This window comes from Caretta caretta, chromosome 8, assembly GCF_965140235.1.
Source record: "Caretta caretta isolate rCarCar2 chromosome 8, rCarCar1.hap1, whole genome shotgun sequence".
In the NCBI taxonomy this organism is placed as follows: domain Eukaryota; kingdom Metazoa; phylum Chordata; order Testudines; family Cheloniidae; genus Caretta; species Caretta caretta.
The window spans coordinates 108,016,940-108,035,227 of NC_134213.1; the positions used below are offsets into that span (position 1 = coordinate 108,016,940).

Sequence of the window (18,288 nt, forward strand, 5' to 3'; positions counted from 1 at the left end):
GGTGGAATTCCTCAAGGGCTTCTTTTCCATGGGTCCAGATGATGAAGATGTCATCAATATAGCGCAAGTAGAGTAGGGGCTTTAGGGGACGAGAGCTGAGGAAGCGTTGTTCTAAATCAGCCATAAAAATGTTGGCATACTGTGGGGCCATGCGGGTACCCATAGCAGTGCCGCTGATCTGAAGGTATACATTGTCCCCAAATGTGAAATAGTTATGGGTAAGGACAAAGTCACAAAGGCTAACCTGGTGGCTGAACAACCATACATACAACCGCATTTGCTCCAACCCCTCAGACAGAGACAAACACCTACAAGATCTCTGTCAAGCTTTCTTACAACTACAATACCCACCTGCTGAAGTAAAGAAACAGATTGATAGAGCCAGAAGAGTTCCCAGAAGTTACCTACTACAGGACAGGCCTAACAAAGAAAACAACAGAATGCCACTAGCGGTCACCTTCAGCCCCCAACTAAAACCCCTCCAACGCATTATTAAGGATCTACAACCTATCCTAAAGGATGACCCAACACTCTCACAAGTCTTGGGAGACAGGCCAGTCCTTGCCTACAGACAGCCCCGCAACCTGAAGCAAATACTCACCAACAACCACATACCACACAACAGAACCACTAACCCAGGAACTTATCCTTGCAACAAAGTCCGTTGCCAATTGTGCCCACATATCTATTCAGGGGACACCATCACAGGGCCTAATCACATCAGCCACACTATCAGAGGCTCATTCACCTGCACATCCACCAATGTGATATATGCCATCATGTGCCAGCAATGCCCCTCTGCCATGTACATTGGTCAAACTGGACAGTCTCTACGTAAAAGAATAAATGGACACAAATCAGATGTCAAGAATTATAACATTCATAAACCAGTCGGAGAACACTTCAATCTCTCTGGTCACGCAATCACAGACATGAAGGTCGCTATCTTAAAACAAAAAAACTTCAAATCCAGACTCCAGCGAGAAACTGCTGAATTGGAATTCATTTGCAAATTGGATACTATTAATTTAGGCTTAAATAGAGACTGGGAGTGGCTAAGTCATTATGCAAGGTAGCCTGTTTCCTCTTGTTTTTTCCTACCCCCCCCCCCAGATGTTCTGGTTTAACTTGGATTTAAACTTGGAGAGTGGTCAGTTTAGATGAGCTATTACCAGCAGGAGAGTGAGTTTGTGTGTGTATGGGGGTGGGGGGGATGTGAGAAAACCTGGATTTATGCAGGAAATAGCCCAACTTGATTATGTAAAGAGTTGTCACTTTGGATGGGCTAGCACCAGCAGGAGAGTGAATTTGTGTGGGGGGGTGGAGGGTGAGAAAACCTGGATTTGTGCTGGAAATGGCCCACCTGATGATCACTTTAGATAAGCTATTACCAGCAGGACAGTGGGGTGGGAGGAGGTATTGTTTCATATTCTCTGTGTGTATATAAAGTCTGCTGCAGTTTCCACGGTATACATCTGATGAAGTGAGCTGTAGCTCACGAAAGCTCATGCTCAAATAAATTGGTTAGTCTCTAAGGTGCCACAAGTACTCCTTTTCTTTTTGCAAACTATAAACTGCCTACCTAAATGCTAAATAGAGAACAGGCACAGGTTACAGACTGTCTCAAGCTAAAGGTGGTTGAGAAGGAACTGAGGGGGGTTCGCTGCTGCAGTCTCACGTAGTCTCGGCATGGGGCATGAGGATGTATGGAGCACACACGCAGGCCAAATGGGCAAGCTACCAAATATTTCCAATCAAAGGGACAGGGTGCAAGCACACCTGAAGTGGAGCACCTAGAGGGACACTATAAGCAGAAGAACAAGTTGTTTTAGATAACATTTATTAGTCTAAATGAAAACGATGAAAGGCACTGAGCTTTCACAACCTCAGCTACTTAGGGCAGGAAGAGAGTGATGCTGAGATACAGATTAAAATGACTTCTTGTGATAATTTCGCAGAAGATTCAATGCCAGGAGGACCGTTCCGGAAAAAAACATGCACTTTCCAAGGATCACAACAGAAGCAGGGTTTTGTCAAGCTTAGTTTTAAATGTCCAAGTGACGGGTTTCAACTACTTCCCTAGGAAAACTGTTCCAAAGCCTCATGAATCTCACTGTCAGAAAGATTTACCCTGATGTTCTACTTACGTTTTGCTTTCGGCTTCATCCCATCACTCCTACCATCATACATATTTAACCTACATTCATGGTTTTTACAGCCTTCAGTGGTGTCCTCTCACCACTTAATCATCACTTAGCCCAGCTAAGGGCCTTCACCATTTATTTTTTCCTCCTAAATCAAGCCCTAGAGTCTTCTGGTCATTTTTGTGTCTCCTCTCTGCTGTGACAAAGTCAGACCTGACAGATATAAGAGTGGTGGAAGCCAGATACGTCAGCCCCAACATGGTGAAGGCCCTTTCCCCTATAAACTGAAAAAACATTACCTCAGGTTAATTAGAGACACCTGAGGCTAATTAAGGACTGCTGGTGATTTTTAAACATTTCTTTAAAAACCCCTTGTCTGGTGAGAGGAAGAGAAGGAAGGAGAAGTGAGCTGCAGCAGGGTTAGTGGCAGCAGGGAGAGACGGCTACTCCTGGATGGAAGGCTGTCTGTTCTCCTTATAGGAAGTTAACTGTTTGTTGGTAAAGGACTGGCCACCAGAAGCCAGGGTAATAAGACAACACCCTGGAAGGGGGAAGGGAAAGGTATTTTTTTTTTGTGCTGAGTTTGGGGGGTTTGTTGTTTTGCTTAGGAGAACGACTTGGACCTACCATGAGGACACCTTGTAAATATACTGAACAATAAACCAGAGTGAAGAATAAAAACCCAAGAGAGTAGGATTGATTTACTCCAGGCCTCCACCTTCTGAGGCAGAGGAAGAGAAGGAAGTAACTTGCCACATTGCACTCCCTCCAATTTTCCAATGTATTTCTGCTAATGAGGTACCTAATAGTACAGAATATTCCAGGTGTGACCACAAGAGAAATATAAAGAGGAATTATCATCTCCTTAGTCTATGACTAGATGCCTCATAGAAGAGTTTTCAATGCAGGATGTCAAGTATTTTACACATAGTGAAATATGCCTCAATAACCCTGGGAAGAAGGTATTCTCATTCTCATGTTACAGATGGGGAAACTGAGGCACAGAAAGGTGCAAAGTCTTACTTAAAGTTACACAACATATCACGTTCAGATCTCAGATAAACAAAACACTAGAGTCTGATCATTTAAATTACTTAAGGGTAACCTCTACCATGATACCCATAAAACGTGAACCAAGAAAATGTGTAAAGGATCCAAAAAGTTATTACTGACCCATGAAGCAGTACTCATGCCTAAATTAAGATAATCACAAGATCTTATTCTTCTTCTTAGCCCATCCTTTCAATTGTTATCTTCGCTTTGATAAACTAATCAGATTGAGCACTTGAGTCTCAGATAAGGTATGTTTTCCAGTCCATTGATCATTTTCATGGCTCTTCCATGAACCCGATCTAATTATTCAACTTTCTTCTTAAATTTTTGAGAACAGAACTGGACACAGTATTCCAATATCAGTTGCACCAGTGCCAAATACAGAGGTAATATAACCTTCCTACTCATGCTCGATATTCCTGTTGAAACAGCCCAGGATCACATTAGCCTTTTAGCCACCGTGTTGCACTGGGAGCTCATGCTCAGCTGATGATCGACCATGGCCCCAGGTCACTGTTTCCCAGGACAGAGTCCCCCATCCTGTAACATGGCCCACATTATTTGTGCCTAACTTTGTCTACACCAAGGGGTTAGGTGAGCATAGCTACAGCACTCCAGGGTACAGATTTTTCACACCCCTGAACACTGTAGCTATCTCAACCTAAGTTTTAAGTGGCCAGGCCATATTAAAAAATCAATATTTATGGTCCAGAAAGCTCCCTAGCCGTTTTTGCCCCAAAAATCGTGGATACAAGTTATCCAGATGGACTGATTTAAAAATGTCTGTCTTCAGTAGCTGCTGTTTAACATCCTCCTGAGTTAATACTGGAATAGAAAGTACTTATGCGTCTCGATTTTTCCCCAAAAAACAGAATAGAAATAGTTATTGAACACTTTTTACCTTTCTGCATTATTATTGACAACTGATGCACTTCCATCTAGTAGTGTTCCAATACCACTGTTAGAATTCCTTTTCTTGGTGACGTACTTAAAATACTTCTTATTGTCTTTAACTCTGCTAACCACAGATTTCTTCTTGAAGTCCTTTTGTTTCCCCTTTAAATTTTCTACAATTCCTAGCTTCTAATTTATATTCATTGTTGTCAACCTCCCCTTTGTTATATGTTTTTATTGATGTTTTCACTTACCCTCTCTAAGCCAACCATGTTTTTTAACCAGTGTAGTCTTCTCTCTTGAATGTGCAATTGTGTTTTTGGGGCATCTAATAAATTGTTCTTAAATAGTTCCCAATGATCATTCACATAAAATGGTTACCTCCTTTCTGTAATGGTTGTTCTTTGAATATGCTGCACATGTCTGTTCCATTGTACATGCGTACAGTCATCGGAGAACTTTTTCCCACAGCAGTACCCATCAGGGTGGCTAGAATGCCCTCTATTGTCATCTGCCATTGCATGCTAGTACAAGAGGGTGGAGCCATCCCCAACCTCCCTCAGTCCCTTCTTACCGGGTAGACTCTAGTAGAGAAGGGAAGGAGGGTGCGTCGTGGAACGGACATATGCAACATATCACAAAGAACAACAGTTACACAATGGTAGGTAACTGATTTTTCTTCCTCAAGTGACCATAAATCCATTCCACTGCAGGTGACTCACAAGCAGATTAATGTGGAGATGGGCTCGGAGTCTACGTAAACAGCAACTGAAAAACAATCCATCCAAAACTGGCATCATTCCTGAACTGATGAGAAATGGCAAAATGAGGAGTGAAAGTGTGAAACTATAGTCGGGCTGCTGCCTTACAAATGTCTTTAATAGAACTTGTCCCAGCAAAAATCGGCCCTGCTTCGAGCCGGGGGTGGGACGAGGTGACCTCCTGAGGGCCCTTCCCGCCCTGATGTTCGAGGATTCTATGAAAACTGCTGAAGCCGCTTGTACTCTATTCAAATGAGCCAACGCTCTTGGGGGGGGGGGTGATATTAGCTAACTGGCAGCACAACCAAATGCAAGAGGAAATCCTCTAAGTGGAAACCAGTTTGCCCTTTGCCCTGTCCACAATCCTCACAAATAACTACACTAAGGATCAAAATAGTCTGATGTGGTCCAACTAGAAGACCAACGCTCTCCTTACATCTAATAAATCAAGCTTTTGCTCATCTGGGTGCATATGAGGCTTTTAAACCTGTTCTCCGAAGTGCTAGCAACCCCTCCCAACCTGGTATGATCTGCAAATGTCATAAGCATACTATCTACTCCATTATCCAAGTCATTAATGAAAATATTGAATAGTGCCAGACCCAGGACTGACCCCAGCAGAACCCCACTAGATATACCCTCACAGTTTGCCAGTTGATAACTACTCTTTGAGTATGGTCTGTCAATCAGTTGTGCACCCACCTTATAATAAATTCATCTAGACCACATTTCCCTAGTTTGTTTATGAGAACGTCAGGTGGAAGTATCAAAAGGCTTACTAAAATCAAGGTATATTGCGTCTACTGCTTCCCCCATCCACTACATCAGGAATCCTATCAAAGAAGGAAATTAGTTTGGTTTGGCATGATTTGTCTTTGACAAATCCATGCCAACTATTCCTTATAACACCTATTATCTTCCAGGTGCTTGCAAACTGATTGTTTAATAATTTGCTCCAGAATTGTCCAGGTACTGAAGTTAGGCTGACTGGTCTATAATTCCCCAGATCCTGCTTGTTCCCCTTTTTAAAGATAGGTATATGTTTGCTTTTCTCTAATCTGAGACCTTCTTTCTCCTCCAGAAGCTCTAAAAAATAATTGCTAATGGCTCCGAGATTGCTTCTGCTAGTTCCTTAAATACCCTGCAATGAATTTCATCAGGCCCTGCTGACTTAAATACATCTAAGTTATCTAAATATTCTTTAACCTGTTCTTTCCCTACTTCGGCTTGCATTCCTTCCCCCATTTGTCAATATTAATTGTGTTGAGTATCTGGTCATCATTAATATTTTAAGTGAAGACTGAAGGAAAATACGCATTAAGCACCTCAGATTTCTTGATGTCACCAATTATTAGCTCTCCTTCCTTGCTAAGTAGAGGACCTATACTTTCCTTCGTCTTTCTCCTAATGTATTTAAAGAACCTCTTCTCGTTGCCTTTTGTCCCTTGCCAGATGTAACTCATTTTCTGCCTTAGCTTTTCTGACTTTGTCCCTACATACTTGTGCTTTGTTCTTTTCCCATCAATATGACCATGTTTCCATTTTTTGTAGGATTTCTTTTTCACTTTCAGGTCATTAAAGAGCTCCTAGTGGTGCTATATTGACCTCTTACTATTCTTCTTATCTTTCCTTTGCATCCAGATAGGTTGCAGTACTGCCTTTAATATTGTTTCCTTGAGGAGCTGCCAGCTCTTCTGAACTCCTTTTTCTCTTAGATTTTCTTCCCATAGGATCTTGCCGACCAATTCTCTGAGTTAGTTAACATTTGATTTTTTTAAGTCCATTATCCTGATTCTGCTGCACTCACTCCTTCTTTCCGTTAGGATCCCGAAATCTATCATTTCGTGATCACTGTCACCCAAACTTCTTTTCACCTTCAGATTCACTACCAATCCCCTGCTGTTGGTCAGAATCACATCTAAAATGGCTGTGCCCCTGGTTATATCCCCCATTTTCTGGGAAAAAAAGGTTGTCCCCGTACATTCCAATAACTTATTGGAGATTTTGTATTTTGCCGTATTCCCTTCCCAACAGATGTCTAGATAGTTAAAGTCCTCCATTACTACCAGGTCCTGTGTTTTGGCCATTTCTGTTATTTGTTCTAGAAATGCCTCATCCACCTCCTCTTCCTGATTTGGTGGTCTATGTAGACCCTCACCATGGCATCAGCCCTATTTTTAACCCTTTTATCTTTACCCAGAGACTCTCAACTGGTCTGCCTCCCACCTCCTTCTGGACCTCAGAACAAGTGTGTATATCCTCTCTGTGTGATGCAAACAAAGAGATGCATTAAGCCGTAGAATAGTTCCCCAAGGGGAATGATGGAAGCTGCATTACCTTGGACAGTTAAAAATTGGCTTGTGGAAACAATGAGAAATACACAACAGAGAATATTCCTATCCTGGCAGACTGGAAAAAAATTGATATGTCTAATTTCTATGAGTCTATGGTGAAAAAGATAAAAATCAATGTAGAGATAGGGAGGGACAAATCTCTCAGCAACAAGTACCAGGGAAGTCTAGAATTCCACAAGTTTACCACCTAGTTTTTGATGGCAAAGCACCACGTAAAGACACACACACATACACTTTCAAATCTACCTCACACCCCAGAAACAAAGTGAAGAGAAAGGGGTTTGCTTCAGCTCTGTTATTAAAGTTCTGAAGGGAAGAAATTTAAACAAACAGCAGAAATCCAATCTGTCTGTATTCCTAGCACAGGCTCCCTCCATTTTTATGGCTCTCTCACAGTCTGGATCAAGTTTCATTTGAATTTGGAGGGTGAAAGTTCGTTTTTTTGGCTCTCCGTTTATTTTTGACAAAGACCTCAATTTCTTCACATTTTATTTCTTATGAGATCAGGTTTGTGATTACACTGAATACTCGAACATCTCTGTAACTTCTCCCACATCTTCACTATAAAATAAAATTGCGAGACAACTAAGCCAACTACTCAGTACCACAGAGCGTCAAGCCACTGAGCCCAGAAGATTTAAAGAACATCCCTCATTTTATTTAAATAAGCACCCAAAAGGCTGATGTAAGCCCAAACTATATACAAGTATATAGTCCAATTTTTCCACATCCAGTCCATTTGGCCCAGTAGTCTGTCTTTTGACCATGGCCTATCCTATGCCAGGTACTTCAGGTACTTTCTAAACAAATAGAAAGCGCAATTTCAACTCATCCAGCCCCAGCTTCTCACATTTAGAGGTATAGGGACGCCCTGTGCATGCAGTTGCATCCCTGACCATCTTGGCTAACTGTGATTGATGAACCTATCCTCCACGATTTACCTAATTCTTTTTTTAACCCAGTTATACTTTTGGCCTTCAGAACATCCCCTGGCAATGAGTTCCACAGGTTGACTGTAAATTGTATGAAAAAGTACTTACTTATGCTGGTTTTAAACCTGCCATCTATTAATTTAATCAGGTGACCCCTAGTCCTTGTTTTATGTGACGGAGTACATAACACTTCTCTATTCACTTTCTCCACCACATTCATGATTTTATAGACCTCTATCATATCCCCCCTTAATCATCGTTTTTCTAAATTGAACAGTTCCAGTCTTTTTAACCTCTCCTCATAGAAGCTGTTCCATACCCCTGATCGTTTTTGTTGCCTCTCTCTATAGCTCTTCCAATTATATGTTTTTTGAGATGGGGTGGGTGACCAAAACCGCACGCAGTATTCCAGGTGGGTGCAAACCATGGATTGATATAGTGGCGTCATCATATTTTCTGTCTTGTCATCTATCCTTTTCCTAATGGTTCCTAACACTCTTAGCTTTTTCCACTATCGCTGCATATTGAGTGGATGTTTTCAGAGAACTGTCCACAGTTATTCCATGATCTCCTTCTTGAGTGGTAACAGCTAATTTAGACCCCCCTCATTTTGTATGTCTAAATGGAATTATGTTTTCCAATGTGCATTACTTTGCATTTATCAACATTGAAATTCATCTGCCATTTTGTTGACCCATCACCCAGTTTTGCCAGGTCCCTTTGTAACTCTTTGCAGTCTGCTTTGGACTTAACTTTCTTGAGTAACTTTTTAGAGACTGCAAATTTTGCCACCTCACAATTCACCCTCTTTCCAGATTATATATGAATATGATGAACAGCAGGTCCTAGTACAGATTCTTGGGAGACCCGCTATTTACCTCTCTCCATTGTGAAAACTGACCATTTATTCCTACCCTTTGTTTCTTATGTTTTAACTAATTACTGGTCCATGACAGGACCTTCCCTCTTATCCCATGACTGCATAGTTTGCTTTAGAGCCTTTGGTGAGAGACCTTGCCAAAGACTTTCTGAAAGTCCAAGTACACTATATCCACTGCATCACCTTTGTCCACACACTTGCTGATACCCTCAAAGAATTCCAATAGAATGGTGATTGCTCCATACGATTTCCCTTTACAAAAACCATGTTGACTCTTCCCCAACATATGTATTCATCTAGCTGTCTGATGATTCTGTTCTTTACTATAGTTTTAACCAGTTTGCCTGGTACTGTAGTTAGGCTTCTACAATTGCCAGGATCACTTCTGAAACCTTATAAAAAATTGGCATTACATTAGCTACACTCCAGTCATCTGGTACAAAGCCTGATTTAAGCAACATGTTACATACAACTGTTAGTAATGCTGCAATTTCATATATGAGTTCCTTCACAGCTCTTGGGTGAATACCATCTGGTCCCGATGATTTATTACTGTTTAGTTTATCAACTTGTTCCAAAACTGAAAATCTTGCAGATGACACAAAAATTAGGGGAGTAATAAATAATGAAGATCACAGGTCACCAACACAGAGCGATCTGGATTGCTTGGTAAGCTGGGCACAAGCAAACAATATGAGTTTGAATATGGTTCCATGCAAATGTATACATCTAGGAACAAAGCACATAGGCCATACTTACACAATGGGGACTCTACCCTGGGAAGCTGGGACTCTGAAAAAGATCTGAGGGTCCTGATGGACAATCAGCTGAACAGGAGCTCCCAATGTGATGCTGTGGCCAGAAGAGCTAATGCGATCCTGCCATGCATAAACAGGGGAATCTCGAGTAGGAGTAGAGAGTATTTTACCTCTGTATTTGGCACTGTTGCAATCACTGCTAGAATAGTGTGTCCAGTTCCAGTGTCCACAATTCAAGAAGGATGTTGATAAATTGGAGAGGGTTCAGAGAAGAGCCATGAGAATGATTAAAGGATTAGAAATATGCCTTATTGCGATAGACTCAAAGAGCTCAATCTATTTAGCTTAAAGAAAACGTTAAGGGGTGACTTGATTGCAGTCTGTAAGTGCCTGCATGGGGCACAAATATTTGATAACGGGCTCCTCAATCTAGCAGAGAAAGGTCTAACATGATCCAATGGCCAGAAGTTGAAGCTAGACAAATCAAAGTATTCTTAGAATCGGAAGGTTTCAGAGTAGCAGCCGTGTTAGTCTGTATTCGCAAAAAGAAAAGGAGTACTTGTGGCACCTTAGAGACTAACCAATTTATTTGAGCGTAAGCTTTCGTGAGCTACAGCTCACTTCATCAGATGCATCGGAAGGTCTTCTAGGAGTCCAATTTGTTTCATGCGCTATGCATATTTTTTGGTTTGAGATTATAATGTCTGCAACTGCATATATGATAGGTACAAATGTAAATAAATAAAAGTAAACAACTCACTGAGTAATTTAACAGACCTCTTTCCCTGAGCATCCACGAAGGTATTCAGAACCCGTGTGTTGTTTGCAAATTTGTCCACCTTGCCACTCGCCCCCCTCTCTCCTGCCACTTGCAGGTCATTAACAAACCCAACCTTTAAAAAAAATGAAAAGCACTTCCACAGAATAATGAGTCTATGTAATATTTCGCCAATACAGGCCAGAAGAGAACCAGGAGTCTTTCCCTCTTACATATATATTGCAAAGCTTTCCTCCCAGCTGAGAGGAGGGTTCCTCAGGATGCGTGATTTTTCTTCACTAATGACGAAGTTTTTGGCCTGAAACAGTCTGTGCAAAGAGAACTATTTTCCAGATGTCCCTTTAAAAGACAAACAGCACAGTATTATAAAGATCTGCATTCCACTTCCAAGTCAGATTCCCCCTGCAAGGCCAGCCTTGCTAAATATTTCAGGGAGGTATGCATCAGAAACAAGATTTTAAAGGAAAACAGAATTCAAAGCAATTCCAGATATTCCTACAAAGGGGGAAAAACAAATCTGGTATCCGTGCAACTCCCATAAACACAGGAGAATTCCAGAAGCAAAAGAATTGTTATATAGCTGTAATTATAACAACTACACTATAAATCAATCTGAATAACCAGGACTGGGCATGTGCAGTGTAAAAGAGGCAGAGATAGCAACAAGGGTAAAATTAAACTGCCAAATGTGAAATACCACCCTATATTTATACCAGCTAAATAACTTCCTGTATATAATTTGGTTTAAACTGTGAACCAAGGCATTTACGCCTTACTGCAGGGCTACCTTCACAAGGGAGGTTAGCCCTTCACAAATACCTTAAATGTCACCAACTAATGACAAAAGACAGACATGGAACAACTGAAAGAGTAGGGGAATCAGGAGAAACTGAGTTCTGTTGCCCCAAGTGTTTCACCAGGTCACACAAGGTTTTCACATGCTGTCAATAGTTAAGGCAACATTATAAAATTACACACGAGTGGCAGAATACCAACCACATCTACAGCGCAGCCATGTAATAAAGCCATTTCTGTCAACAGGGTCTTCAACACAGATCACATTATCTATCAGGCCTTGAGCCCAGGTGTCCACCAACACCAACTGCCCCCACCAGAGTACCCTATCTTCATTATTAAGTTCTGTAGAAAACTTATCAGACAGCCTAGCTTTTAAGCTTTACCTTTCATAGCATGTATTCAAAATACAAGGAGAGCACAATACCAAATCCACTAATGGTAACTACCGTAAACAACCACATGATCTTAACCATGCAGCACTTCCTGCCCCAGAACCATAATCTAATTTCACAGTATTTGTTTTCTTCATGTCAGGCCTCAGTCTGCAAGCTTTTCTGGAGTGTTTTACTAACTTACATGATGGGCACCAAACATGGACATTTATGATGCTATATAAATATTTTATTTAAGAAATCAGTAGAGAAAATATATTATCATTTTATAGGGTGACCAGATGTCCTGTTTTTAAAGGGACAGTCCCATTTTTGGGGACTTTTTCTTATATAGGCGCCTATTACCTCCCTCCCCCTGTCCCGTTTTTTCCACAGTTGCTATCTGGTAACCCTATTATTTTATCACCCAGAGACCCCAACCAAGATCAGGGTCTCATTGTGCTACAGCACAGAACAACAAACAGTCCCTGTTCCAAAGAGCTTACCATCTAAACAGACACGACAGACAAAGGGTGAATATTTTTGAAAAGTTAGATCAAAACACTTCAGTCATTTCTGAGAACAACATGAGGGGAAAATACATTATTTTGTCCATGTTTAAAAAAAAATCTTAGACGTTTAAATGAGGAGCCCTGCTGTCTCCATGCTTTGAAGTCCAGTAACTCCTCACTGAACGTTGTCATTCTGTTCCTGAAAAATGCGACTTTAAGTGAAACGACGTTAAGCGAATCCAATTTCCCCATCAGAATGAATGTAAATGGGGGGGTTAGATTCGAGGGAAATTCTTTTTTGCCATACAGTCCAGTACAACAGTTGGGAGGTGCCCCCGCCTTACCCCACACGGGCACAGCCCACAGGCACTGGGGACAAGGAGGCAGGCAAGGAGGCTGAGGTGCAGTAGGCTAGGAGAAGCACATTGCGCAACAGCAGCGGCAACTTCCCCTACTCTGCAAGCACCCGGGGCTGGGGGGCTCAACCCTCGGCCCACCCACTCCACCCCTCCCCCTTTCCTCCACACACCGCGTCCTCGCTCCTCCCCCCTCCCTCCCCTGCCTCCTACCCGCGGCAATCAGCTGGCTTGCAGCATTCAGGAGGGTGCGGGGAGGAGCAAGGACTCGGCGCGCAGCCTACCCCCTCTCTCCCCTGCCTCCTGCCTGCGGCAATCAGCTGGTTTGCGGTGTTTGGGAGGCAGGGGAGGGAGGGGGAGCCTGTGAGCCAAGTCCTCGCTCCTCCCCACTCCCTCCTGAATGCCCCAAGTCAGCTGATTGCAGCGAGCAGGAGGCAGGGCGAGCAGGGGGAAGGCACTGATACGTGGGATCTGCCAGCAGGCGGGAGGTGCTGTCAGGGGGGGCATAGGGGAGCTGCCAGCTGTGGACAAAGCAGGCAGCCAAACGACGTTATAGTGAAGCACTGCACAGCTTTAAATGGAGCATGTTCTGTAATTGAGCAGGGACGTAAGAGCGAAACAACATTAAGCGAGAGGACGTTAAGTGGGGAGTTACTGTAGAAACTTGAAATTTGGCAGATGTACCTTTTACCATCCCCGAGAAAATTTACCCAAATTTGACCAAGTTATAAGCTTCATTTTCTGAGTACCCAATTTAAGACACCTGGGATCTGGTTTGCAGAAGTGCCGAACACTCACAGCTGTAACTGAAGTAAATGGGACCTCTGCTCTAAACATAGAAAGTGCTATAAAATGCTAAGTACTTTGAAATATCAGGCCCAAGGCTTCTCAAATTGGGCACCCATAACTAGTTAACAATTTTTCCCTTAATCTCTGTGCCTTAGTTTCCCATGTGTAGAATGGAGTTGGACCTCCAACCTTAACATTCTTTTAATGCAGTTTTTTGGGGAATGTATACATTAACTAATACACAATTATTTCTACTATCTCAGATACATGCATAGTATCTTTCACTACTTTGTTACTACGCTTTAAGCCAGAAAAAAGAGAGATGATGGTACTTTACATACCAAATGTACAGTGAAAGAGAATGGCTTCTACACAGAGACCTTTTTATTCGCTGTGCACCATACAATATTTGCAGTGGATGAGATAAAGGCTTTTATGGGGCTTCCCATTCACAATGGGGAGATCCTGGGTAGACTGCAGCGTTTCAGCCAGCCCTGAGCTAAGACTTCAATGAAATGTTGCAATCAATCAATAAAACCAATCCTTACAAAACACCCAGGACAGCTGTTGTGTGGACCTGAGCCATTGCACAGGTAATGCAAATTTAAGGCATTCCAACCAGTAGATTGTTTCAATGCCTTTTCACCTAGCACAGATAGGAGGAGGAGGCCAACTAACACCCTCTTTTGAAATGATTAGACAGTCACTGACATCAGACTACAGAGTTGTTGTTCACCATTAGTCAGGAAATTTGGCCTAAATTTGACTGGTATACGGCTATTCCATCTGATGTCACAATCAGACCTACCAACCTTCGTAACTTTTGCCCCATCTACGGCATGGCAAATTGATCTACTACCAACAGCAGCCACTAAACACACAACTCAGCTTCACAGATTTTAAGGCCAGAAGGGACCATTAGATCACCTAGTCAGACCTTCTGGATAAACCAGGCCAGAGAATTTCAACCCATTACTCCTGTACTGAGGCCAATAACTTGTGTTTAGCTAAAGCATCTTCCTAGAAGGCAGCCTGTTTTGATTTGAAGACTTCAAGAGATGGAGAATCCACCACTTCACTAGGTTGTTTATTCCAATGGTTAATCACCCTCATGGATAAAATTTGTGCCTTATTTCTAATTTCAATTTGTCTGGCTTTAACTTCCAGATACCAATTCTTGTTATGCCTTTCTCTGCTATGTTAAAGAGCCAGTTAGTACCTGGTATCTCCCTGTGAGGGTATTTATACACTTTACTGAAGTCACCTCTTGATTTTCTTTTTGATAAGCTAAACGGATTAAGTTCCTTAAGTTTCTTGCTTTTAGGCATTGTTTCCAGCCCCCAAATAATTTTTGTGGCCCTTCTTTGCACCATCTCCAATTTGTCAACAAGATTCTGGGGTCATATGTGAATGGCCCAGATGTGAAGGAATCAGTTTCCAACCTCTGAGTTACATTAGAGCTTACTATTTTCCATGGTTCCACAGGCTTAATTAACTTCTCCTCATTTTGAAGGCTCAGAATCTACGGCTCATAGGGCAGAAAGACAGCCATAGTTTAAGGTTGATGTTACTATTCTCTTGATTAGCCACCAAGAATTGCAAGGGAGTGAACCAAAGTCTCTGCCAGCCTGGCTAGGCATGCAGCAGTGACACCCAGAGAGCAGGAACCTTCAGTCTGCTCCTAAACTCCAGCTCTCCCATCTGGCAGGGCACTGTCCTCTCAACCAATCCGCACACTACGTGAGTAACCCAGAATTTTTGTTGACTGCAATGGAAACCATAACATAAAAGGAAAAGGAAAGCAGCAGTCCCATTGTTCTACTCACAGTTTTGAGTCCAGCTTCAGAAGAAAGCCCAGTTTGTCATATTCTGAAAGACAAAAGCAGGAGACTTCATGAAACAGCAGCAGCTAGTCACTTCTCCCATCACAAAACAGGACAGCAGCTCCTCACTGAATGGCACAACTATTTCTGGTTGGCAACGACAGCTGAATGTACAGCATAGTCAACCCATACACATCATAGAGTAACATTAATTAAACATACTCCCTCAAAATAATACCACTGAATCTCCAGGTTCATTAATTCCAAAGTCATTAGAACGAGTTGAGATCTTTGCAGGAAGAGCCTGAAGAAGCAGCACCATGCAAGACAGTGAATAGGAAGGCATATAATGCTTTCCTGATTGGCGTGGGGCTAGTCTTGTTACTAACTCACCCATGTAAATGTCTTCCTCACTCCGGGAACCAGTAGAGCTTTCCAATTTCTCTTGACTGTCTAAGACCACCCCAAGCCTCCAGCCTTGTGATTAAACAAGTGTTCTCCTGACTAGGGTTGCTAAGAGGGGCATAGTTACACTCTGGGTACAGCTGATAATGCAGGAACTGCATCTGAGAGAAGTGGGGAGCTCTGGAACCCTGCAATGAGAATCTGGGGATGAGCACGTCAGAATTTGTGCCTCTCAGGAACAACAGGGAACAGCTACAGAAACATTCCCATGGGAAAATCTGTTTCTACGATTCATGTGTAGAATTAAATGCAAACACTTATTTTAACAACTATAAATACCTTGTGATCTTGTAAATCAATTAAAAAGTTGTAGTAAAATAATGATTTCTCTGAGAATCCAGGTGATACATCCCAAGAGACTTGATTTTTGCTTATTAGTAGAACGTATTATTTGTATTGTGGGAGTGCCTAGGGACCCCCATACGTGCAGTCTCAGCCAGGCTTCACTGAACTAGGTGCTGTACAAATATACAACAAAAACATGATCCCTGCTCCAAAGAGTTTAACAATCAGGACATATTAAAGAAAAAGAATGAAAATGCTCCTCCTGCACATACCAGGGGAAAGAAGCAAAAAAATTGCCCATGTTATTGTGAAGCTGAGTAACTCGAGGGTGGTGAGAAGAGGTGGCCTACAAGATAGCCTCACTGCTAAGAGTTAGTCTTCATTCAAAAATGATTTGGGAAGCCCTGGGGTAAACATTGCTTATAGCTCACGGGTCATCCACACTCTCTACAGCCAGAAGGAGACAGCTTAACTACGTACCTGGGCGTTACCTAGGGAGGTGGTGGAATCTCCTTCCTTAGAAGTTTTTAAGGTCAGGCTTGACAAAGGCCTGGCTGGGATGATTTAATTGGGGATTGGTCCTGCTTTGAGCAGGGGGTGGGACTAGATGACCTCCTGAGGTCCCTTCCAACCCTGATATTCTATGATTCTATGAGTCTGGGATGAAGTCTTGGCCCCACCAAAGTCAGCGGAGGTTTTTCCATTGACTTCAATGTGACCAGGATTTCACCGTTGGTAAATGAGAAGAATTAAGATCCAAGCTCACAATGGGTTGCACACTTCACAGCACTTGTAGGCTGAGTTTACCGCATGGAGCAGAGGCTCCTTGCATTCCTCCATTCCCCCTCTACTTCAGGGACTCTTGCAATCTCCTTACCCCTTGCTGAGGCTCTGTGTCTCCCCCATACCACTGCAACCATTCCCCCCATGTTAGGATCTGTGCGCCCCCCATTCTCCCTTTTCCCTCCAAGTCCCAAATTTTCCCTGTACCCAGGTCCCCCATTCTTCCCCTGCCAGGAGTTTGGTGTCCCCCATTTCCCCAGGTCAGTCTCTGTATGTCCTCCACCCCCCCCCCCACAATATCAGGGTCCCCCATTGTCCTCTCTATACCAGGTGCTGTGTGCTCCCCCCACCCCGTGCAATCATTATTATTTCTTTTCTTTCTATCTAGGAGATAAGTCATTCAGGGTGCCAACTATACACTACCAAACCAGGAAGAAGAGGTGGATGAGACTATTTTAAAACAACTAACAAAATCATACAAAGCAAAGGAATTAGTGGTGATGGGGGACTTATCTGTTGGGAAAATAATACAGTAGGGCACACGTTATCCAACAAGTTCTTGGAATTGGGGACCATTTTTTATTTCAGAAGATAGAGAATGCAAACAGGGGAGAGGCTGTCCTAGATTTGATTTTGACAAATAGTGAGGAACTGGTTGAGAATTTGAGTGAAAGTGAAATGATAGCGTTCATGACTCTAAGGAATGGTAGGAGGGAAAACAGCAGAATAAAGAGAATGGATTTCAAGAAGGCAGATTTTAACAAACTCAGGAAATTGGTAGGTAAGATCGCATGGGAAGCAAATCTAAGGGGGAAAAGAGTTTGAGAGAGTTGGCAGTTTTTCAAAGAGACATTAAGGGCACAAGCACAAACTATCCCACTGCATAGGAAAGACAGGAAGTGTGGCAAGAAACCACCGGATCTTAACCAGGTGATATTCAATTATCTGAAACTCAAAAACACAAAAAAGAGTTCTACAAAAAGTGAAAACTAGGTCAAATTACAAAGAATGAATAAAAAAAAACTACAGGAGCATGTAGGGACAAAACTGGAAAGGCCAAGGCACAAAACGAAATTAAACTAGCGAGAGACATAAAGGGTAACAAGAAAACATTCTACAAATACATTAGAAGCAAGAGGAAGACCAAGGACAGAATAGGCCCATTACTCAATGTGGGAGGGGGAAAACAATAACAGAAAATGTGGAAATGGCAGGACTGCTAAATGCCTTTTTTGTTTCAGTTTTCACCAGTAAGGTTAGTAGTGATCAAATATCTAACATAGTGAATGCCAGTGACAATGAGGTAGTATCTGAGGCTAAATAGGGGAAAACCAGTTTAAAAGTATGTAAACAAGTTAGATGTCTTCAGGACAGCAAGGCCTGAGGAAATACATCCTAGAATACTCAAGGAACTGACTGAGGAGATCTCTGAGCCATTAGCGATTATCTTTGAAAACTCACAGAAGATGGGAGAGATTCCAGACGACTGGAAAAGGACAATTATAGTGTCCTTACTCCCCTTTTTATAGATTGGGCAACACAGGAAATTCTT

General features: G+C 42.3%; 1 protein-coding gene across 7 annotated transcripts in view; it reads right to left on the reverse strand.

The window, feature by feature from the left end:
* The window catches only part of ST3GAL3 (ST3 beta-galactoside alpha-2,3-sialyltransferase 3), a 411,061-nt gene that overhangs the window by 277,113 nt on the left and 115,660 nt on the right, over positions 1-18,288 (reverse strand). For all 7 annotated transcript variants that reach the window (XM_048862089.2, XM_048862090.2, XM_048862088.2 and 4 more), the window contains one exon: positions 15,207-15,249. In XM_048862089.2, coding sequence (XP_048718046.2) covers positions 15,207-15,249 — 43 coding nt within the window. The remainder of the gene's footprint in view (positions 1-15,206; positions 15,250-18,288) is intronic.